Source organism: Cyprinodon tularosa, unplaced genomic scaffold (genome assembly GCF_016077235.1).
Source record: "Cyprinodon tularosa strain WSP-4 unplaced genomic scaffold, ASM1607723v1 ctg740, whole genome shotgun sequence".
In the NCBI taxonomy this organism is placed as follows: Eukaryota; Metazoa; Chordata; class Actinopteri; order Cyprinodontiformes; family Cyprinodontidae; genus Cyprinodon; species Cyprinodon tularosa.
The window spans coordinates 440574-464904 of NW_024039497.1; the positions used below are offsets into that span (position 1 = coordinate 440574).

At 39.3% G+C, this 24331-nt stretch overlaps 1 protein-coding gene and 2 non-coding genes across 7 annotated transcripts; all 3 read left to right on the forward strand.

The window, feature by feature from the left end:
* The first annotated feature begins 263 nt into the window (after positions 1-263).
* trnad-guc lies at positions 264-335 on the forward strand. The gene has a single exon. It is a non-coding gene; the product is annotated as a tRNA-Asp (tRNA).
* A 1379-nt stretch (positions 336-1714) lies between these two features.
* Positions 1715-1786, forward strand: trnad-guc. The gene has a single exon. It is a non-coding gene; the product is annotated as a tRNA-Asp (tRNA).
* Positions 1787-5887: 4101 nt separating this feature from the next.
* Positions 5888-16988, forward strand: arl13b (ADP-ribosylation factor-like 13b). Of its 5 annotated transcripts, XM_038269897.1 has the most exons (11): positions 5888-6127; positions 6209-6446; positions 12232-12302; positions 12382-12631; positions 12818-12923; positions 13773-13975; positions 14071-14185; positions 14262-14421; positions 14535-14651; positions 16222-16290; positions 16681-16988. In XM_038269897.1, the coding sequence occupies exons 2-11, from the start codon at positions 6388-6390 to the stop codon at positions 16755-16757; spliced, it is 1227 nt and encodes a 408-aa protein (XP_038125825.1). In that variant the 5' UTR covers positions 5888-6127; positions 6209-6387; the 3' UTR covers positions 16758-16988. The 5 variants fall into 5 exon arrangements, with proteins under 5 accessions (XP_038125825.1, XP_038125827.1, XP_038125826.1 ...); XM_038269896.1 differs by lacking the exons at positions 5888-6127; positions 6209-6446 and adding an exon at positions 11348-11541 and having other exon boundaries at positions 14538-14651; XM_038269895.1 differs by lacking the exons at positions 5888-6127; positions 6209-6446 and adding an exon at positions 11352-11541.
* The last annotated feature ends 7343 nt before the right edge of the window (positions 16989-24331 follow it).

The following is a 24331-nucleotide window of genomic DNA, read 5'->3' on the forward strand; positions in this document are numbered from 1 at the left end:
TACTGTCAACAGCTCTCTCAAAAGAATGAGCTGTTATTAATAAAAAGTGGGAAATTCTTTGATTACCTATGTACAAGACAAGCAAGACTATGCTGCAGCCATGTTGTAATGAAAATATTCCAGTGATTTGCTGTGTTTGGCAAATTGCAAACGGATGCTGCAAAATGTTTGCTTAAAATTTCCCATGTTGTATGTGGTCACTTGTCCACGCATGACACGCAATCTGTCGTCGAATGATGGGGCGTGGTCAGAGACCTATCAAGTCCTCGTTAGTATAGTGGTGAGTATCCCCGCCTGTCACGCGGGAGACCAGGGTTCGATTCCCTGACGGGGAGCTTGTCTTTTAGTTCCTATTTCAATGAACTATGTCTTGAGTACATCAAGTTCTTTTCCTGTTGTACACCAATCGTTCACTTAATAGGCACAAATTGAAAAACCTTGATTTGATGTTGCCCTTATCAGAGATCAGACCATCACTGCCTGTCACCTGCAAGTAGAACCTGTCTCAGATCTCTCTTATGGTGCAAACCCATTGAGCTGGTAAAACTGCTTCAAAAGAATGAACAACACTTAAACTCAAGCATTGTCTGGGAAATGAAATGAGATTCCCACTGGAAGCCAAAACCCCTACATCTCATCATAAGGACTGACTGCTTGTACATCCCATCCCAAAACCAAGTCTTGTGGTGGAGTTTGCCCCTGCCAGAACAAAACCACAAAACAGCTTGTTAATATGTGTTGCTTTTCTTTCACCAGCTGTTTTCTAATTTCTGTCGTCCTACCCTCTCATATAGCAAAGTAATGCATTTGAAGGGTTTCTTTTACATTAATCTCAAACTGCTCAGAATCGGGACTGAGATTATGACAAACAAGTAGAAGGAGCATGTTCAACTGCCGACTGTCCCTTGACTGCTTGCAGAAGGCTCTACTTCCTGCTGCAAGCAACAGGAGTCAAGCAAGTAAATTAGTGAGGTTGTTGCTCAACGACCATTGCCTTTGACTACGTTTTATGGATAAATATAGTTTTCCATCATGCAATATTAAGATTCAAAAACACATTCAGTGGTATTACGCTGACATTCAGTCTTTGAGATAGTTTGTACCACTGTTTTTTGGAATGAGTATGTCCTGGATGACTGAGAATCTTCCCCAGCAGTGTATTCCAGGTCAAGTATAGGCACTTAGGACCCAAGTCTGAAAAATCTTTTGACCTTGACAGAATCAATGTCATTAAGAAGAAATTCTGCTTAGCGAGAAGTAAATTAGTGAGGCTGTTTCTCACCAGTGTCTGCCTTTTGAAACCTTTCAGGGTGTAGTGGCACAATAGAAAAAACAATAAACGACCCAGATTGAAAGGAAACGAGTCAAAATGCATTGATGGCCAAGCATGAAAAGACAATAGTGAGCAAAGAAAAGCAATGGAATCCACAAGCTGTCCCATTGCTTAAGAATACTGTCAACAGCTCTCTCAAAAGAATGAGCTGTTATTAATAAAAAGTGGGAAATTCTTTGATTACCTATGTACAAGACAAGCAAGACTATGCTGCAGCCATGTTGTAATGAAAATATTCCAGTGATTTGCTGTGTTTGGCAAATTGCAAACGGATGCTGCAAAATGTTTGCTTAAAATTTCCCATGTTGTATGTGGTCACTTGTCCACGCATGACACGCAATCTGTCGTCGAATGATGGGGCGTGGTCAGAGACCTATCAAGTCCTCGTTAGTATAGTGGTGAGTATCCCCGCCTGTCACGCGGGAGACCAGGGTTCGATTCCCTGACGGGGAGCTTGTCTTTTAGTTCCTATTTCAATGAACTATGTCTTGAGTACATCAAGTTCTTTTCCTGTTGTACACCAATCGTTCACTTAATAGGCACAAATTGAAAAACCTTGATTTGATGTTGCCCTTATCAGAGATCAGACCATCACTGCCTGTCACCTGCAAGTAGACCCTGTCTCAGATCTCTCTTATGGTGCAAACCCATTGAGCTGGTAAAACTGCTTCAAAAGAATGAACAACACTTAAACTCAAGCATTGTCTGGGAAATGAAATGAGATTCCCACTGGAAGCCAAAACCCCTACATCTCATCATAAGGACTGACTGCTTGTACATCCCATCCCAAAACCAAGTCTTGTGGTGGAGTTTGCCCCTGCCAGAACAAAACCACAAAACAGCTTGTTAATATGTGTTGCTTTTCTTTCACCAGCTGTTTTCTAATTTCTGTCGTCCTACCCTCTCATATAGCAAAGTAATGCATTTGAAGGGTTTCTTTTACATTAATCTCAAACTGCTCAGAATCGGGACTGAGATTATGACAAACAAGTAGAAGGAGCATGTTCAACTGCCGACTGTCCCTTGACTGCTTGCAGAAGGCTCTACTTCCTGCTGCAAGCAACAGGAGTCAAGCAAGTAAATTACAGGTGCTGGTCATAAAATTAGAATATCATGAAAAAGTAGATTAATTTCAGTAATTCCATTTAAAAAGTGAAACTTGTATATTATATTCATACATTACATACAAACTCATATATTTCAGATGTTTATTTTGTTTAATTTTGATGATTACAAATGACAACAAATGAAAATCTCAAATTCATCATATCAGAAAATTAGAATATTGTGAAAAGGTTCAAAATTGATGGCCCCTGGTGCCACACTCTAATCAGCTAATTAACTCAAACCACCTGCAAAAGCCTTTAAATGGTCTTTCAGTCTAGTTCTATAGGCTACACAATTATGGGGAAGACTGCTGACTTGACAGTTGTCCAAAAGACGACCATCGACACCTTGCACAAGGAGGGCAAGACACAAAAGGTCATCGCTAAAGAGGCTGGCTGTTCACAGAGCTCAGTGTCCAAGCACATTAATAGAGAGGCGAAGGGAAGGAAAAGATGTGGTCGAAAAAAGTGTACAAGCAAGAGAGATAACCGCACCCTGGAGAGGATTGTGAAACAAAACCCATTCAAAAATGTGGGGGAGATTCACAAAGAGTGGACTGCAGCTGGAGTGAGTGCTTCAAGAACCACCACACACAGACGTATGAAAGACATGGGTTTCTGCTGTCGCATTCCTTGTGTCAAGCCACTCTTGAACCACAGACAGCGTCAGAAGCGTCTTGCCTGGGCTAAAGAGAAACAGGACTGGACTGCTGGTGAGTGGTCCAATGTCATGTTCTCTGATGAAAGTAAATTTTGCATTTCCTTTGGAAATCAAGGTCCCAGAGTCTGGAGGAAAAGAAGAGAGGCACTTCATCCACGTTGCTTGAAGTCCAGTGTAAAGTTTCCACAGTCAGTGATGGTTTGGGGTGCCATGTCATCTGCTGGTGTTGGTCCATTGTGTTTTCTGAGGTCCAGGGTCAACGCAGCCACATACCAGGAAGTTTTAGAGCACTTCATGCTTCCTGCAGCTGACCAACTTTTTGGAGATGCAGATTTCATTTTCCAACAGGACTTGGCACCTGCACACAGTGCCAAAGCTACCAGTACCTGGTTGAAGGACCATGGTATCCCTGTTCTTAATTGGCCAGCAAACTCTCCTGACCTTAACCCCATAGAAAATCTATGGGGTATTGTGAAGAAGAAGATGCAATACACCAGACCCAACAATTCAGAAGAGCTAAAAGCCACTATTAGAGCAACCTGGGCTATCATAACACCTGAGCAGTGCCACAGACTGATCGACTCCATGCCATGCCGCATTGCTGCAGTAATACAGGCCAAAGGAGGCCCAACTAAATACTGAGTGCTGTACATGCTCATACTTTTCATGTTCATACTTTTCAGTTGGCCAACATTTCTATAAATCCTTTGTTTTTATTGGTCTTCAGTAATATTCTAATTTTCTGATATGATGAATTTGAGATTTTCATTTGTTGTCATTTGTAATCATCAAAATTAAACAAAATAAACATCTGAAATATATGAGTTTGTATGTAATGTATGAATATAATATACAAGTTTCACTTTTTAAATGGAATTACTGAAATCAATCTACTTTTTCATGATATTCTAATTTTATGACCAGCACCTGTAGTGAGGTTGTTGCTCAACGACCATTGCCTTTGACTACGTTTTATGGATAAATATAGTTTTCCATCATGCAATATTAAGATTCAAAAACACATTCAGTGGTATTACGCTGACATTCAGTCTTTGAGATAGTTTGTACCACTGTTTTTTGGAATGAGTATGTCCTGGATGACTGAGAATCTTCCCCAGCAGTGTATTCCAGGTCAAGTATAGGCACTTAGGACCCAAGTCTGAAATTCCTTTGACTTTGACAGAATCAATGTCATTAAGAAGAAATTCTGCTTAGCGAGAAGTAAATTAGTGAGGCTGTTTCTCACCAGTGTCTGCCTTTTGAAACCTTTCAGGGTGTAGTGGCACAATAGAAAAAACAATAAATGACCCAGATTGAAAGGAAACGAGTCAAAATGCATTGATGGCCAAGCATGAAAAGACAATAGTGAGCAAAGAAGAAGTTATGAGTATTACTATCTGTCATGCAGGAGACCAGGGTTCGATTCCCTGACAGGGAACTTCTCTGTTAGTTCCCATTACAATGAGCTATGTCTTGAGTACATCATGTTATTTTCCTGTTGTACACCAATCTTTCACTTAATTGGCACAAATTGAAAAACGTTGATTATCAGAGATCAGACCATCACTGCCTATCCCCTGCAAGCAGACCCTGTCTCAAATGTCTCATAGGGAGCAAACCAACTGGCTTAACTGCTTCAAAAGAATGAACAACACCTACTCAGGTTTAAAACAAACTAAATGATTGTTTTCTACTTAAAAACTCTTTAGATTTTAAAATGGAAACATTGTCCTTTGTTTTTTGAAATATATTTATTTAAAAAGTCAGTGTATGTATGCATTACCACCTCATTTTATTTCAATGTTCTGTATAAAGTAGCAGATTATTAAGAAAAATGTCTCCGGACCTTTACTGGTTGTTGATCTTCTTTATTTGGACCCCGCTGGTTTTTAATTGGTTACCCCTTTTTAATTGGTTTAATTGGTTAAACCCACTTGCTTGAAGTGGGTTTGTCGCACTAGCCCCTGCTGGCCCCCATCTAGAACCGCACATGTCTCACATAAAAAATAAAATTAAGAACTATAGTTTACAATGGAAGAACATTACGGTCACTGAAAAAAAAAAAAGAAGTTAACTGATTTTTATATTTTATTTCAGTATAGTATGAGAAAAAAAGTCAGGATTCTGAGATTAAAGTCAGAATTCTGAGAAGAAAAGTCAGAAATCTGAGATTAAAGTCAGAACTCTCAGTAGAAAGTAAGAATTCTGGGATTAAAGTCAGAATTCTGAGAAGAAAAGTCAGAATTTTGAGATTAAAGTCAGAATTCTCAGAAGAAAGTCAGAGTTCTGGGTTTAAAGTCAGAATTCTGAGAAGAAAAGTCAGAATTTTGAGATTAAAATCAGAATTCTGAGAAGAAAGTCAGAATTCTGAGAAGAAAGTCAGAATTCTGAGAAGAAAGTCAGAATTCTGAGAAGAAAGTCAGAATTCTGGGATTAAAGTCAGAATTCTGGGATTAAAGTCAGAATCCTGGGATTAAAGTCAGAATTCTGAGAAGAAAAGTCAGAATTCTGAGATTCAAATCAGAATTCTGAGATTAAAGTCAGAATTCTGAGAAGAAAAGTCAGAATTCTTTGATTAAAGACAGAATTCTGACTTTTTTCTCATGTCATATTGAAATAAAATTTAAAAATCAGTAAACTTTATTTTTTAGTGGTCCTAATCCTCTTCCGTACTTTAAAGTGTCCCTCTATGAACTTAATTTGCTTTAGGTGGAAATAATTAAGAATAACTATGGATAGGAACCTGGCGAATGTGGCATCTCAGGGCAGCCCTGCGTGGATGACGTCATCACGTCCGCAGCCTAGCAGCAGAAACGACGGGCGTAAACAAAGCGGACCTCCACAAGCTAAGTGGACAAAATGTTGCTTTCGGTGAAATAGTCACTGGAAATCATAGTTTTTTTCCCCCGTTTTTTTCTCACGTCTTTACGGAGTTAATCTCCCAGCCAGCGTCGGAAGGAGTCTCTGTTCGCAGAGACGCTAACAAATTAGCCTCCTGCTAGCTGGGTTAGCTTCGGTAAACCTTAGGTAACGGGATTTTTCTAGTTCTGGTGGAAACATTGTCACCTAAGTCAGTGTTTTATTTATATCCCTTGTGTGTTCCCCCAGTCATGTTGAATAACTCGGAATATGTTAAGGGCAATGACACGGTGAGTTAGCTCACAGTGATGCAGCGAGTGATTTAAAGAGCCGTTGATCTGGATAGCTAGATAGAGGATCTCCCTCCATCATTTCCTCCCGGATAGATGGCCACCTAAGGAACCGCCGCGATCTGGAGGTGGACTGAGATGTTCAGCTTGATGGCGAACTGCTGCAGCTGGCTAAAACGGTGGAGAGAGCCTGCCAGGTGAGCTGGAGCTCCAATCAGAGCAGCTCACTCACAGATTTCATCAACAGATCCACAATTTCTCACCTCTAATGCTGTTTATTCATGTTTGAACTTATGGAATACATTAGCTGATCACTTATCATGGATATACTGTCGGGGCAGAGTGAATGGATAGAAGGTTTATTTAGATTTGACTTGACAGATTTGTTGCTCAGGGGTAGAAACTTAAAGGCTGGGGCAGAGCTAGATGGGGGGCCAGGGGTGGCCATGGCCACCCTTAGCTAATCATTGGCCACCCCAACCATTTTTTTCCCTCTAATACAGATGGTGGCAACAGTTATACTCTCAACATTTTTTTCTTATATTAACAATTACTTGACAACAAAAACACAGTTGTTAATTATGCACATCAATATACTAATATTAAAGATGTTAAATACAGAATTCAAGCAGAAATAGATTTGGTGTTTTATGGGGTAAAGAGAGAAGTCACCTAGGAGTCTTCAGTGAAATCATAGATAAATAACTATTTTAATAAAAACGTATTAAATAATCCATTCATGTAGATATTAGTACGGTAGTTGTAAATATCAATTTTATGGAGAATGGTTAAGTAATGACAATGGAAAGCTGAAAGAATTTTATCCACTATACCTTTTATCTAGAACACACTGATTTTTGAATATATTCATCTATTTGTTAGCAAAGGCTGGAGGAAAATATAGTTTTTCTTTATTTAGAAAATATGGATGTTTTGCTTGTTAATTTTCCTGTTGGAACAGTGGAGATTGACCGTGAGGTTTTGGTGCCCATCTGCTTTCAGCCACCCCTCAGTGTACATTAGTTATTGCCTGGACACCCTTATAAAAATGTTCTGGCTACGCCTCTGCTTTGAAGCATGATGTATTTTTTTTTTTAAATCTTTTTTTGAAGAACCCTTTAAAACACTGACCATATCTAAAAATGATAAAATACAGCATGAAGTTATAAAATAAGACAATAATATGAGTTTGTTTAAGCTAAATACAGAAGGTCACGACAATTTGGTCCTGTCAGTGTGAAAAGCCAGCTAATAAAAGTTTTTAGGCTTGTTTTAAAATGTGGACATTGTCAGACCAGCATACCCCTAGTCAATACGCATGCGCAAGGCGTCACTATGCATTTATCCCTTTAGAGTTGTGTGAAAAATACATTTTAAACTACTTTCACGAAAAAACAACGTAAAAGGTCAGATTGTCATACTCTTCAAAAAACACAGAAAAGTCAGTGATTAAATAGTTTTTTTGTACATGACTAAAGGGATACAAGCCTGTTGAGGTAGTTTAAAGTGTATTTTTCGTGCAAAACTAAAGATGCATAGGCAGCCATTGAAGTGAGGCCAGGACAAAAGTGATATGATCATATTTTGGGGTTCCAGTTAAAAGACGAGCAGCCGTGTTTTGCACCAGCTGTAGGCGAGACGGCAAAGACTGACACACACCAGTATAGAGTCCATTACATTAATCCAATCGAGATAAAAAAAAAAAATGATAACTGTTTAAAAGGGTTGCCTTTAAATAACTGCTGACAACTCCTCCAATTTTCCTTCCCAATTTAAAATCACTGTCCACCTTAAAACCCAAATTTGTGAAGGTGGATTTAAAATATGGTGTCAGGGCTCCTAGTAGGGAAGTCATTGGTGGGATTTGTTCCAAACACAATAAACTGAGTTTTCTTGACATTAAAATGTAAAAAGTTCAGGGCCAGCTAGGCGTTAACGTTGTCTAAACAGTTTAATAAAGACTCTACTGAAAAAAGGTCGCCCTGCTTTAGAGGCAAACGGATTTGGCATTCATCAGCATAAAAATGGAAATCTATCCCATGTCTGCCCAGAATGGAACTGAGTGGCAGAGATGCAAAGAAAGGAGCAGGGCCCCTAAAATTGAGCCTTGTGGGACCCGTAGGACAGATAAGTACTGGACGATTAGGTGTCGCCAATTTTGACGCAGAAAGATTGGTCCGTCAGGTATGAGCTGAACCAATTAAGAACAGTGTGTTGGATCCCTACTAATTGATTCAGATGTGTTATCAGAACATGATGGTCGACCTTGTAGAAAGCAGCTGTTACATCAAGCAGAACTAAAATAATGTAGCTACCAGAGTCACAAGCCCGGAGGATGTCATTAAAAACTCGCAGTAATGCTGATTCTGTACGACGAACCTTTAACCCAGACTGAAGTGTTTCAAGGAGATAACTAAAAAACAGGATTAATAGACTGAGAACTGTGGTAGATGGGGATTTGGACAATTTTCATATATTTATTTAAAAACAATAAAAAATCATGATAATTGAGCAGTGTTGGCCTAGTGGTTAGAGCAGTGCGCTTCTGCTCTGAGAAGGTTGCAAGTAGCCGGTTCAATCCCCACAGCCTGCACTGGTTCCTGAGCAAGACCCTTAACCCCACACTGCTCCCCTGGCGCTGCACAATGGCAGTCCACTGCTCCCAAATGGATGGGTTAAATGCAGAAGTGAATTTATCCAATGTGCAATTAATAATGTTCAGTTATTATTATTGATAATATAAATTCCTGTATAAGTAACCTTGATTTTAGTAAAAGAAATCGGAAACTCCAAAAACTGATTGCGGGTTTTCCTTTTTTAAACATTTATCACTGTTGGTTTCATCAGGAAATGAATAATTGCTGTGTTTGCTTTTCTAAATTTGTCTTAGGGTAGATTTTTTTTATGAAGCTCTGACACTGCAGGGAAAGATTTATAGCTATAAAGAAGAACTGCCTTTTTAGCAGCTTAGTCACTTTAATCTTCATTGCAATAAAAGCAGACATATATCATAATAAAACTTTATAAGAGCATCTTTTTTATTAGTTTAATACACAATGAAAAAATGAACTAATCATTATAATTATTTTTTGACAGACTTTATTATTCCTGTATTATTGTTTCTTTTTTTTCAGATTAACATTTTGCTCAAAGTTTACTTGTTTTTATTCAATTTAAGAAAACAGTTGAATTCTGTCCAGAAGAAGATACTTGGATGCTTTGTATCATATAAACGCAGCATTGACCTCTACTGGGTCATCTGCAGATGGATCTTTGGGTATTAATGTTTTTTTTTTGTTGCAAAAAAGTCCCTTCGTGAGTATCTTCACAAGTATCTTCGTGAATTATTTGAAAGAATTGCCCTCTCTACTTAAAGAAAATGCACATGCATAACCTTGCACCAGCTCCCGCGAGAGACCGCCTATTAAAAGTGTGCGACAGCGTGCACAAGCCCATTTCTCACAGAGTTTAAAAATTGCTATTTGCATCACTCATACAAGCTTACTTTGCTATTTTTCAACTATGTCAGACCACTTGTAAGTAGAAATGGGGACAAGCACGTAGGACAGCCTTATATAAACATATCACCAGAATGATTGACAAGTAGGAGGATCACTTATTTAGATGATCAACCCGCAAAACGAACATCCTCCACAATAGCTTTAATAAATAATTTTTCTTTGTTAGTTACGGATCGACCTTTATGATCCTGGGTTTGTCTTGAAGGCAGTTATTTTTTTTGTGAGGCTCTGACACTGCAGAAAAAAGCATTTTTACCAGCTTTGTCACTTTAATATTTATTGTATTTAATGCAAGAAGTATATCATTATCGAACATAATTAGACCATTTTTATTAAGTAAAACACACCTATTAAGAATAAACTAATTCGTATAACAATTTTTTATGAACAAAAAACAGACTTGGTTATGTATTATTAGTTATTCCCTCTTTTAAAGTAACATTTTGCTCAAAGTTCACTTGTTTTTGTTCAGTTTAAACAATAAAAGTTGTATTCTGTCCAGAAGGAGATACCTAAATGCTTTCCATCATATAGATGCAGCATTAACCTGTACTGGGTCATCTACATGCGTATCTTCTGGGTATAAAATGACATTTTTTTGTGTTAAAAAAAAAAAAAAAAAAAAAAAAAAAAAAAAAAAAACGTCCATCTTTTAGAATTTATTTTTCAAATAACTTTTAACTAAAGAAACTTTTTAAAATAAAAGTAGACTGATACGTCAGCCGGAAGATATTTGGTCATTTTCATCTTTTAAAGGAAGAAAAAACAATATAATCTTTGAAGTTCAGCCCCTCTTAAAAAATGCTAAAACCTATTTCGAACGGATAAACTATTTCATTTAATAACCTGATTTAAATTTACTGCATTAAATCTTATTTTTGATAACTGAATCTGCTGAGGGCTTATAAAGTTAATAGCTGCTTTTTAGGGTTAGCACATTGTCTTTAAGCTGAGTTTCATTTATTTACCATGCAGTGCATATGTTTATTATTCTCCTATATGTTTTTATTATTTATATATACAATAAGGAAAAACAATGGAGGGTGAAACAGAACAACTAAACATTTCATAAAGCTAAAAAAGGCTAAATGTGACAAAAAAACAAAACACAAAGAATTACCAGTTCATAGAGGCGATGTTTGTTTCAATAAAGCAAGGCGGCACAGGTGAAAGCGAGGATCTGGATATGGAGATAATTAGCAAAAAGAAAAAAAAAAAAACTGGTATAAGAACATGCAATACAACAAATTAATTTTTTTAATTGAATAGTTTTAAAATAACTATAGGGCTAAATTAAAAGTGCCATATTTTACGGCCCCTATAATTTAGATTCTCCCTATTTTCAGTGTTTGACTAAAACCTCTGTTTATTGAGCCCCTCAGATATTCAGCAACCAGTTAAATCACCAGAATGTAGAGTAGTTGATACATAGACGTTTTTCCTGCTGTTTGTTGTTCTTTATATCAAACATTTAGTTGTAAGTCATCAGCCGAGCAGGAAGTAATCAACACTACTTAACTCACGTGGTGACTGGGAGGCATCTGATCCCTCAGACTTAGACAGAAATCCCGCTTAATCCTGCAGCCAGGTCGGTTCAGTGGCTCTCCTTCATGCTGCCCGCTGCTGTCTGTGGTTTTCCAAGCGGCAACGCCGTTGCGGTTATGGGTTAGTGGACGACGTTTTCAGCTCCCGGACTCATGAAGGCCAGCTGGCTGCAGAGGACGGTTACATGGATTGTGCGTTTGATGTCTTTGAGGCGCAAATGTCAAAGTTAAGTATGCAGCCCTGAGGTGGAGGATGAAGTCGTGCTGTTTGGGCTTGGAAAATGCACGGCTTTGTTTTGTCTTTCTGATTGAAAGCCTGGAAAGCCTCTTTAAAAAAAAAAAAAAAAAGCTCTCTTAGTGGATCTCTCAGCTTTGAGGATGGTCTCTGAAGCGCTTGAACAGCAATCTCTGGTTTAGAAATATAAATATGACTGTTATGATTGTTTTTGCTGATATTTTAAAGTGTTGGAGGTTAATCAGACTCCTTTTTTAATTCTTTATCCAAATAAGTTTCCCTTTCAGGGAGTTTTAACCTATAGTGTCTCCTGATTCCTCGACTACTTCCTTGTTGTTACCATAGCAATATCTCTGTTGGGGAAAATTCCTCCTCGCTTTGCCTAAACCTGTCCTGTTGTATTTTCTTTTTTTATTATTATTATTATTTTCAGAAATGTGTTCCTTTCTTTAAAATATGTGCAAGCATTAGAAAAAAAAAAGTCTTTAATCGGCAGCAAAATTAACAAAACATATCATGGAGGAATTATGCAGCATCATGGTGACTGTTGCTGACGCACTCTCTGTGCCGTGGGACTCTGATTATTTCCTAGCTTATCTGTGCCCTCAGATGCGTCATAAGGGAGATAATACCAGGTGAGACTGTCAGTTGATGACGCGCTTGTGTTCGTTTTTCCTCACAGGAAAGTGACCCTGGTGATGGTGGGCCTGGATAATGCGGGAAAGACGGCGGCGGTGCGAGGAATACAGGGAGGTTGGTGTCCCAATTGAGAATGTCTTTCGCTTATTGGGTGTGTCCTCAATCTAAAGCTTGTGTTTTTATCCTTCTTCAGAGAATCCGCAGGACTTGGCTCCCACTGTAGGCTTCTCCAAGGTGGACCTGAAGCAGGGAAAGTTTGAGGTGACCATCTTTGACCTTGGAGGTGGGAAGAGGATCCGGGACATCTGGAAGAACTACTACTCGGAGTCCCACGGCGTGGTGTTTGTGGTGGACTCCAGCGACGTGCAGCGGATCCAGGAGACGCGGGAGACCATGGCGCAGGTCCTTCAGCACCCGCGCATCGCTGGGAAACCCGTGCTGGTGTAAGCAATCCCTCATAAGCCCTCTATATGATGTTTGTGCTGCTTTTTATTTTTTACCATCTGGTAAAATGATTTGGAGATTCTAATTCTAGTCAGTCAAACACAATGGCTTAATCGGATTGCATGCTTTATGCTTTATTTTGAAATAGTTTCGCATTTTTTTGTTGTTTTTCTTTTTGCTCTCAGACTTGCCAACAAACAAGACCTGGAAGGAGCGCTGGCTGAAGCAGACATCATTGAGAACCTGTCGCTAGAAAAGCTTGTTAACGAAAACAAGTGTCTCTGTCAGATTGTGAGTCTTTTCACACCTAATATAAAAAACAGTTCTGCTTTCATTTATAGCCTCCTATTATTCTTTATATTTAAAGGTCGGCAACTTGGACGAAACGGCTTCTCAAGGCACGTGATAAGAAAAACAGAACTAACTCGTTTCCGGTTATCTAGTATCCAAAGACAGTTAATTTAATAAGTTATCTTATAAGTTAAGTTTATGCAACTCATTAAAACCTCTAAAATTATATAAAATCTAATTAATAATCTAACACAAACAATTGTGGCAATCCCCCATTCTGAGCAAGCATGTGGGGACAAATGAAAGGAACAGGGATGCACGTCCATTGTGGGATTTTACAAGGCAGGAAGCAGACGGAAAAAAAACGCTGATTCACTGAACCAGGGCGACTTTCTGTTGCGACAAAAAAGTACACACCTTCAGTGAAACTGAGATAAAAGCCCAGAGACTATATCTATATGAGTAAAACGGAGTATTAGGGCTATACTAAGAGATATATTTCTTATATTACAAAAATAGTCCTAATATTAGTTCTAGAACATTAAGGTAAAGAATTACAGGACTAATATTGTAGTATTATGAAAGCTGTGCAAGAATTAAATTATATTATTGTGAGTAACATTGCGCAATCAATTACCAGTCTAAAGTATTACCAAAGTAAAGTCATAACATTATGAAAATTAAATCATAACACTTCAAGAAAAAGCACAGAGTTAATAGCAGCAACAGAAAATGCAGTCGTTATGTCCTACTGCTGCACTTCGTAGTTGATTAGAATTACTTAAACCAGTGTAACAGCTAATTCAGAAGGAAAGGTTTTAAGGCGTATATTTGTTGTCTGTATTCCAGGAACCATGCTCTGCCATTTTAGGCTGTGGAAAAAAGGTGGACAAGTCCATCAAGAAAGGCCTGAGCTGGCTCCTCAGCAACATAGCCAAAGACTACGAGGCCATTGCTGAACGCGTGCAGAAGGACACGGCGGAGCAGCGCGCTCTGGAGGAGCAGGACAAGAAGGAGAGGGCCGAAAGAGTGAGACGGATACGAGAGGAGAGGTGGGAGAATGGCTTTGAAAACTTAAAAACAGGGGAAGAAAATAAGAAAGCAGAGGTTTATTATGTGGAACGGTCCATATTAACTCTTTTCACAGAGAACGGCTGGAGAGGGAGGAGGCAGAGCAAGAAGGAAGGCCTGTCCAGGAAGAGGAAGCTGATAACGAGAGCATACAGAGCCCCTTCCAGCCCATCGGAAACCTGATCTCCAAGGTTCAGGATCTCTGATTAAATCATAAAACTGCAGTGTGTCTCCTAAAGCAAAGGAGTGACACCTTTTTCTTCTTAGAAAGAAGAGCAAGAGCCTGAGAGGAAGGAGCAAATAGAGCTTCAGGAAGACAGGAGCAACGGTCCGAAGGAGAGCTTGGAGAACGAGGAAGAAGAGTTTGAGGAAGAAATTGCTGGAGAGCCCAATCACACGAGACCAACACCAGAAAACACACCTTTAGGTGAGTTTCTGTTACTTCATTGTTAATGATCAGTGATTGGGGTTTAAAACGAGTCTTTCCGAATGAGCCAAAAGGACTGAATATTTTATACATGTCTGCTTGTTGGATCCCAGCAGGTGAGCAGAGCAAGAAGAAGTCGAGCAAGCTGCACCTAAAGAGGAAACACAGGGTAGACCCGCTGAGGACGGACGAAGGGCCAGCAGAGAGCCCCACACCGCCGCCTCCACCTGGTGAGTCAGTGAGCCTCTGTCAAAGAGGCCTGCCACAGCAACAGGCTGCCAGTTAGATGTCTGATGGGAAATGGGGAATTTAGTGAAAGGGGGAGTTTTAGAACGGCTTGCCAGAAGGTGTTGGACCCAGTTGTCTTCAGGTCTAATAAACACTAATCTCATCTCTATGGAGTAAACAGAATTTGAGTTTTATTAGAGGTGATGGATTCATTAAAAAAAACAAAAAAAAAAACAGCCCTATCATATCAGCCATGGTTCCGGTACCTCAGACAGATTAAACAAGCAGATTGCATAGTTGTCCTCATAACAGAGAAGAGACCATGATGAGAATCAGCATCAAGTCTTTTGAAGAGGAGAGCTCCTCCATAACAAGACAGACAGCAGGACTTTCTTTCTATCTTTCTTTTCTCCTTGTGTCTATCCTACAAGTCTATCCCTTCTTCCTCCAAGTCTATCCTTCCTTCCTCTTGTCCTTCCTCCAAGTCTATCCTTCTTTCCACATGTCCTTCTCTCAGGTCTATCCTTCTTTCCTCGTGTCCTTCCCTCAGGTCTATCCTTCTTTCCTCGTGTCCTTCCCCCAAGTCAATCCTTCTTTCCTCGTGTCCTTCCCTCAGATCTATTCTTCTTTAATCGTGACCATCCCTCAGATCTATCCTCCTTTCCTCGTGTCCTTCCCTCAGGTCTATCCTTCTTTCCTCATGCCCTTCCTCCAGGTCTATCCTTCTTTCCTCGTGTCCTTCCCTCAGGTCTATCCTTCTTTCCTCGTGTCCTTCCCCCAAGTCAATCCTTCTTTCCTCGTGTCCTTCCCTCAGATCTATTCTTCTTTAATCGTGACCATCCCTCAGATCTATCCTCCTTTCCTCGTGTCCTTCCCTCAGGTCTATCCTTCTTTCCTCATGCCCTTCCTCCAGGTCTATCCTTCTTTCCTTGTGTCCTTCCCTCAGGTCTATCCTTCCTTCCGCTTGTCCTTCCTCCCAAGTCTATCCTTCCTTCCTCTTGTCGTTCTCTCAGGTCTACCCTTCTTTCCTCGTTTCCTTCCCCCAAGTCTACCCTTCTTTCCTTGTGTCCTTCCCTCAGGTCTACCCTTCTTTCCTTGTGTCCTTCCCTCAGATCTACCCTTCTTTCCTTGTGTCCTTCCCTCAGATCTATCCTTCTTTCCTTGTGTCCTTCCCTCAGGTCTACCCTTCTTTCCTTGTGTCCTTCCCTCAGGTCTACCCTTCTTTCTTTGTGTCCATCCCTCAAGTCTATCCTTCTTTCCTTGTGTCCTTCCCTCAGATCTACCCTTCTTTCCTTGTGTCCTTCCCTCAGTTCTACCCTTCTTTCCTCGTTTCCTTCCCCCAAGTCTATCCTTCTTTCCTCGTGTCCTTCTCTCAGGTCTACCCTTCTTTCTTTCTGTCCTTTTCTCAGGTCTATCTTTCCTTGCTAGCCATTTTCCAGTTGTAACTAGTCTAACCAGTAGAGGTTTCTCTCCCAGTGCAGATCTCTCCATAGTTAAGCTGAAGGATAATAGCTCCCTCTGCTGTCCTTTTTTCCTCTAATCAGTTTTTTTTTCCTAATCCTCTCCCTCCAGTGGGATGGGCCACTCCCAAAGTCTCCAGGCTGCCCAAACTAGAGCCTCTGGGAGACTCTGGACATTCTGGTAAAGCGTCTGCCGATCGTCCGCTCCTCTCACTTCCTGTCACTAACTTCTGGGTTTGACCCATTTAATGTCAGCGCTTCCCTCATTTAAACCAGCTTGTAGTTTTTGTGTTTTCAGAAGGAAACAATGATGCGTCTGGCTTATAATGTATCCTGACTATTAATCAGTCTCTCAGACACTCATCTGCTTCTTCCCCCTCCTGCATGTCTCCATGCATGAGCTTGAATGTTTCTCCATGGCTGCAGATGTCTGAATCATTCTCACCTTCTCTTCACATCGCTCGCCTCCATCGTCTTGTGTCTTAGAACATTAACCAGCTTCTTTTCTGCTGAGAACTCAATAGAAACCATTTAGTAATGGAACCAAATCCTTTTCTCCTCCTCTCTGCAGATTTTTACAAGAAGCCCCTCCCACCGCTGGTGAACAGGTCACGGCCTAACGGCGACTCCCAGGACGTCATCTCATAAAGCTCCTATAATGACTGACTGAGGTCAGCCGGCCTCCAATCACAGCTCTCTTCTGTGCTTTTTGTCTGAAGCGAATGGCGTGGAGACAACCAAACCAAATGGAACGACCGGTGCGGGTACCGCTGAGGGAAGGGTGTTGGCTCAGAGCGCTGGGGAGTGACGTCCCTACACTGATGCTGATCTTTCATTAAAAAAAAAAACTAAGCTTGAGGCTAAACCTGCTTGAACTGTCTAATTCCATCTGGATTTTATTTTATTTTTTGTACTATTGGTCAGTATTGAAAGTTGGGGAAACAGCATTTTCTACTTAAAACACTTTAAACCGAAAAAGAATGTAAATAAAACCTTCTCTAACATTAGCACGAAGGTTATCCATATTTGAATGAACTTTTTTTTTAAAAGTAAAATTTGTGTTTTAAAACAAAACTATCGACCGAAAACAGATTCCTCTATGTTTTCTGCCAAGTTTTTTTTATGTAGGAACCACAAAAAATATTTGGTTTCTCATCGCCATATAAAAAATAGTCTGTTTTTGCACTCTGAGATCAATAGAGGGAAATTGATCGTGATCAGAGGTGGAACTATACACTAACCGATGGGTACGTATTTGTTTCATGTGTTGATAAATATCAGTGGTGTGCTGGGACCATTTTCCACCCCGGGAGATTCAAATCCAACCTGAAATAACTCATCTACAATATCAATTATGTCTCTACACTGATATTACAACCCTAATATATATGTTGCATATATGGCTCAGAAGCACTTGTTCCCTACCTAACTTCTATTTCAACTGTGATGCAGCTGCTCAGGTGCTATCAAAATCAGGCAATAATTGAAGAATTACATGATTAGCAGGCATCTATATAATGAATCACATGAACAATTATGGATGCATTTATATTTAAATTTATATATTTGCCTTTAAATAATTGCACAGTTGAAATGTTTAAACTCTCTTTATTTTAAAAGTAAATATAAATGTAGGTATATTACAGATTTGTGACGACATTTATAATGGTGAATGATAACATACACCGTTGGGAACCAGTTGTAGGGCCCATGCTGAATGTGTAAAAACTGGCACTGAGGGAAAGACATGCTATCCTGGGTGTATACGCAATACAAAGGGTTTGTTGCATATTTGCAACAATAGGCATCGGGGGGTTAACTAGCACACACAACTTCAACCCTTCCCAACATGTGTTTTATCTGTGGTGGCACTAGGAGCTGTGATTTCATTTAGATTGATACAGCTCAGGTGCTACAAAGATCAGGTTATTTGGTTAAATATTTTCATTTTTATTCATTAAACAATTTCCGATTCCCAAAACATGCACTAGTTTTCCCGATTCTGCAAATAAATGTGTAGTGCTAACTTTGTAATGGAAATAATTCTCTTGATCTATTTATTTTTATCCATTATCTATTCAATATCAATTTGTCAATTCAGAGCAGAATCTGATATTAGCGCCAGACAAGCTCTACTATCAGTGCTAGTCGTTAACCGCTTGAGCTTTGCAGCATCATTTAAGGAATTGTACCCAAATTCTGCACAGTTTTAAACCCTGAGTAAGGAGAACAGTTTAGTTTGTACTGTAAGCTCCGCCCCCTGACTTTTTTCCCACAAAAATGTGACATGGACGTTGTAGAAAACGGCCTTTGTTGGGAAACGCAGTTTAGTATCTAACTGGAAACTGTGAAGATTCTCAGTCATCCAGGTCATAGTCATTCCAAAAAACAAAACAAAAAAAAAACATTCCACTAGAAATAGACGTTTTGCCTACAATCCTCAAAGCTTTTTCAACAAAATGTCAGAAATAGCGTTGAGCTCGAGGCTTTATAGAGTGGACCAAAAACTGGTCCATGGTGAAGGTGAAAATTGGACTCAACCAATTCACATGTGCAGAGGTGTGTTCAGATGTTTATCCATTGAGAAAAATGGGTATTTTAAGTGATTTAAAGTCAAAAAGCAAAACAACTTAAGCTAAATATGCCCAACTCCACTACTTCCTGAACTTCAGCAGCTCCTTTGTTTCATTACAGGACAAACTGCTCAATCCAGGTGTGTCTGGCTGTTGTCGTCATGGTTACTGTGGTCACGCAAACCTGGATTGATCAGTTTTTCCAGTGATGAATCACAAGAAACAAAGAATGTGAAAATATAGGCCATTAATGTTAAGATAAACCACTCCATACACCTCACTGATGAACCAGCCCAATCGTAATGATTACCCAGCATGCCACTGAATTAAACATTTGCAGTCATTGGGGGTGGTGAAAAAAACAATATCGGCTTTAAAACACCGCCGGAAAAAAATCTGCATCGGTCGATGTCTTATCATGACGTCCCTGAATAAGATGATACAAGTCTTTGATTTCCTTTTCTGTAAACATTTTCTGGTTTTACTCCAACTGTCACTGTGGAACATACATGTAAAATAAAAACACTAACATTCTCAGCTTATATCAAACAAAAAAAAAGCTTATTCTAAAAATCTTTTTCTACTTTTATTCTTTAGGAAATGCATTGTCAGATTTGTTTCATGCTGTTTACATCACGTTTGTGTTTTTTAAAGTGATATAAGGGCTTCTTTTCTCAACGAGGAATTGACTGAAACATAAAATTGGGTTTCTCTGAAGGGGACAAAGTCTGTGAAGTATCTCTTTAAAAAACATAATATTTTGGATCTGTAGTGCAGCAAGATCCAAATGTTTAAAAAAATACATACTTTTTCTATCCTGTTGATATTTTATAAGAGCACTATTAAAGCTGTTTAAATATTAAATGGACTGATGAGGATCTTTTGTTCATCCATCTGCTGATTATATCATTTTTATTTCTATTAGTTTTGGTGTCGATAAACCTGCAGCTAAAACCACAAAATCAGGCTCTATAATCAGAAAAAAGATTAGTTTTTTAACTCCATTGTTGCTACAAGCATGCTTAGTGTGCTTGCTGATTTTCCTTAGATAAAAAAAACTTTAAATTGAATGGAATTGAAATGAACAAACTAGAGCTCGTGTTACTCTAGATTCACACTCCCTCCATTTCCAAATGAAATTTTGTATTGATTTGCATGTTGAAAGAATAAAGCAACCTGATTATGGCTATGACAAATGGCTTAATAAATTATAAAGATCTGATTTAATAGCTTTCCTTTAAAATCCTTTCATTTGCCCTTTTCTACCAAACTTTATTCTTCCACTCAACTTTCCTTTGCTTTGACACTTTGCACTTTAAGCCTTTGTACGGAGCCCCTCTGATGGCATGGTCAGAAAATTTTTTTAATTGTGGCCACGAAGTAGTATTTCGTGCGCACGAAATACTACTTCGGGGCCATGCAATAAGTATAACGTGCGCACGAAATACTACTTCGTGGCCACAAAATAAGTATAACGTGCGCACGAAATACTACTTCGTGGCCATGCAATAAGTATAACGTGCGCACAAAATACTTCTTCGTGGCCACACAATAAGTATAACGTGCGCACAAAATACTACTTGGTGGCCACGCAATAAGTATAACGTGCGCACAAAATACTTCTTCGTGGCCACACAATAAGTATAACGTGCGCACAAAATACTACTTGGTGGCCACGCAATAAGTATAACGTGTGCATGAAATACTACTTCGTGGCCACGCAATAAGTATAACATGCGCACGAAATACTACTTCGTGGCCACACAATAAGTATAGCGTGCGCACGAAATACTACTTCGTGGCCATGCAATAAGTATAACGTGCGCACAAAATACTTCTTCGTGGCCACGCAATAAGTATAACGTGCGCACGAAATACTACTTCGTGGCCACGCAATAAGTATAACGTGCGCACAAAATACTACTTGGTGGCCACGCAATAAGTATAACGTGCGCACGAAATACTACTTCGTGGCCACGCAATAAGTATAACGTGCGCACGAAATACTACTTCGTGGCCACGCAATAAGTATAACGTGCGCACGAAACACTACTTCTAATATCTCTAAGGTCTAAGGCGCGCTCGATTTGCTTACCCAGTTGTCCAGGAATGATATTAATATTATTAAGTATTTCGTGCGCACGTTATACTTAATGCGTGGCCACGAAGTAGTATTTTGTGCGCACGAAATACTACTTCGTGGCCACAATTAAAAATTATTTTTGACCATGTCATCAGAGGGGCTCCGTACCTTTGTCTTCTTTAACAGGAACTTTTTATGACGCGCTTTTCTTTGTTAGGTCAGTTTTTTTTAAACTATATTTCTTTCATAGATATAAGTTATCTTCAACTTTCTTTTTTTCATTTTTAACAAGTTAAAAGAGCTTTAATGACCAGAATAATGTATAATTTATACACGTCACTCTTTATATTATATAAATAAACTTTTCTCTTATAGTGTGGTTGTTTGTGCCAAACCACCTACTGTAGAAATCTGCTTAAGTTCTGGATTAGTGAGACATTTTATATTGAAAGTCTATTTGAGATATAAAGAGGGTAAACAAATAAATGGACAGAAATTATATGTTTTATATCTTTTTTTATTCTAAATGCTGCATATTGGTGTTTTCATATCAGTCTTTTCACAGGCAGTGCAAATATAGTGTTAGTGCAATACAATGTGGAAGAGCACTGGTTAAAACCAATCATCCAAAAGTTCTTAAAAAGGGGGAAATAAATCTGAGTGAAGTTTAATCTTATTGTTTAATAGAAACAATAAAAAAAAAAAAATCAGTACATGGACATCTCTGCTGTCTTTTACAGGACACATTTCCTGGGTTTTAAAGCAGCTTTTAATGGTTTGGCTCCATCTTGGCGAGACGATTATCTACAATATTTGACTGTATAAAGATAAATGATGCTGAAAGTACAGGATTCTTTTAAGATATTGTGAGGAAGCAGGAATAAAAATATGCAGAAGAGCAGCTTTCCTTGGATAATTAAGCCTTTTTGGAAAGAAAGCTGACAGCCTGAGTAGGGTCAAGTCTTTGCTGTCAAAAAGCTCTGAAAAATTATTCTTAGCTCAATAAAAATCTTAGTATAACACGTTTTACAAGAAACGAAAGCAATTCTTAAAAACTGAGAGCAACATTTCATACGTCTGATGCATACAAACGATCCTTAAAGTATTTTTGAGTATATGCACCAAAATCACACAAGAGTTGGAACATTTAGGCATTCAGCATAAAATTTGTTGCTTTCAGACTAGTTTGAACACTAAGAAAAAAATCATATGCTGCATAAACATTACTGTAACGCCACAGGAGTATTTAAGATTATTGTAGATTATTTGGTGTGTGATTTCGGATAATGTGGGGAATATCCAATACATGACAATCTGAGGCCTATGGAATACAAAGTCTTCCATCACGCTAAATAAAAATCCATTAGAGCCAAAAATGTAACATTCAGTTTTCTATTTATCGGTTTTAAATTTTGCAAAGATGTTGATGTTTCTTGGGAATTTAGAAAACCGACAGAAATTTTAACCCTAAAAAACAGAAATGTTGATTTTAAATTTGATTTGTTGTTGATTTTTTTTTTCTGAAAAATGTAATTTATTATATACAATTTTCAATAACTGCTTGTACCGTTTTTTTTATGAACACCATGTTTTTAGGAGATTCTGTCTGTGTACAGGCCAACTTTAAAAATTTATGAATGGATCTTAAAGAAAACTTTACCTCAGTCCAATAAGCAACACATTCAATTTTGGTTATGATCAGGATCACCATCTGGATCCAGGATATATTTTTTTCGAAGATTGTGTGAATACAGATACACTATATTGCCAAAAGTATTTGCTCACCCATCCAAATTATTGGAATCAGGTGTTCCAATCACTTCCATGGCCACAGGTGTATAAATTCAAGCACCTAGGCATGCAGACTGTTTTTACAAACATTTGTGAAAGAATGGGTCGCTCTCAGGAGCTCAGTGAATTCCAGCGTGGAACTGTGATAGGATGCCACCTGTGCAACAAATCCAGTCGTGAAATTTCCTCGCTCCTAAATATTCCACAGTCAACTGTCAGCTGTATTATAAGAAAATGGAAGTGTTTGGGAACGACAGCAACTCAGCCACGAAGTGGTAGGCCACGTAAACTGACGGAGCGGGGTCAGCGGATGCTGACGCGCATAGTGCGAAGAGGTCGCCAACTTTCTGCAGAGTCAATCACTACAGACCTCCAAACTTCATGTGGCCTTCAGATTAGCTCAAGAACAGTGCGCAGAGAGCTTCATGGAATGGGTTTCCATGGTCGAGCAGCTGCATCCAAGCCATACATCACCAAGTGCAATGCAAAGCGTCGGATGCGGTGGTGTAAAGCACGCCGCCACTGGACTCTAGAGCAGTGGAGACGCGTTCTCTGGAGTGACGAATCGCGCTTCTCCATCTGGCAATCTGATGGACGGGTCTGGGTTTGGCGGTTGCCAGGAGAACGGTACTTGTCTGACTGCATTGTGCCAAGTGTAAAGTTTGGTGGAGGGGGGATTATGGTGTGGGGTTGTTTTTCAGGAGCTGGGCTTGGCCCCTTAGTTCCAGTGAAAGGAACTCTGAATGCTTCAGCATACCAAGACATTTTGGACAATTCCATGCTCCCAACTTTGTGGGAACAGTTTGGAGCTGGCCCCTTCCTCTTCCAACATGACTGTGCACCAGTGCACAAAGCAAGGTCCATAAAGACATGGATGACAGAGTCTGGTGTGGATGAACTTGACTGGCCTGCACAGAGTCCTGACCTCAACCCGATAGAACACCTTTGGGATGAATTAGAGCGGAGACTGAGAGCCAGGCCTTCTCGTCCAACATCAGTGTGCGACCTCACAAATGCGCTTCTGGAAGAATGGTCAAAAATTCCCATAAACACACTCCTAAACCTTGTGGACAGCCTTCCCAGAAGAGTTGAAGCTGTTCTAGCTGCAAAGGGTGGACCGACGTCATATTGAACCCTATGGATTAGGAACGGGATGTCACTTAAGCTCATATGTGAGTCAAGGCAGGTGAGCAAATACTTTTGGCAATATAGTGTATTAACCTAAGGTAAAAGTCATTACATAATGTTATGTAGATTCCCGGAAGATGTGTATCTGTTTAAAATACTTTGGCTGATTTCATGTTTAATAATAAATGCTTTTTTTAATGCCCTACAGCTCGGTTAGATTGACAGATTCTCATGGCACAGGATAGTTTGATTTAGTCTATATAGACCATAGTACTCTGCATTGGGAAGGAGCTCCTGCCTTGTGGGGTTTGGAGGTGAGGGATGGATGTAGGTTTTGCTGCTTCTTGGTATCAAAAGGAATAAGATGGACATCTGTTAAGGATTCTGTCTGGACATTTTCCAAGAGATGAGTTTCTGACGGCTTCCCACCCGGAGGAAGCCTCAGGGGGGAACAAATGACCGCAGAGGGGTTTTATTTCCAGGAAATACAGTAGAGGTCCAGCAGGGAGGTAGAGAGATGGAGCATAAAAAAAATGTATATATATATATATATATATATATATATATATATATATATATATAAAATGAGCTTTTTGGTCATTGAGATCATGCAAATCATATCATATTGAGACAAAGATATCCACAGT

Excerpts from the sequence above, each read along its gene's own strand:
- arl13b (XM_038269895.1), top strand. The coding sequence starts at position 11,468 with ATGAAGGCCAGCTGGCTGCAGAGGACGGTTACATGGATTGTGCGTTTG. Across the intron at positions 13,976-14,070 it reads AGACGGATACGAGAGGAGAG|AGAACGGCTGGAGAGGGAGG; the intron begins GTGGGAGAATGG and ends CTCTTTTCACAG. Across the intron at positions 14,186-14,261 it reads TCGGAAACCTGATCTCCAAG|AAAGAAGAGCAAGAGCCTGA; the intron begins GTTCAGGATCTC and ends TTTTCTTCTTAG.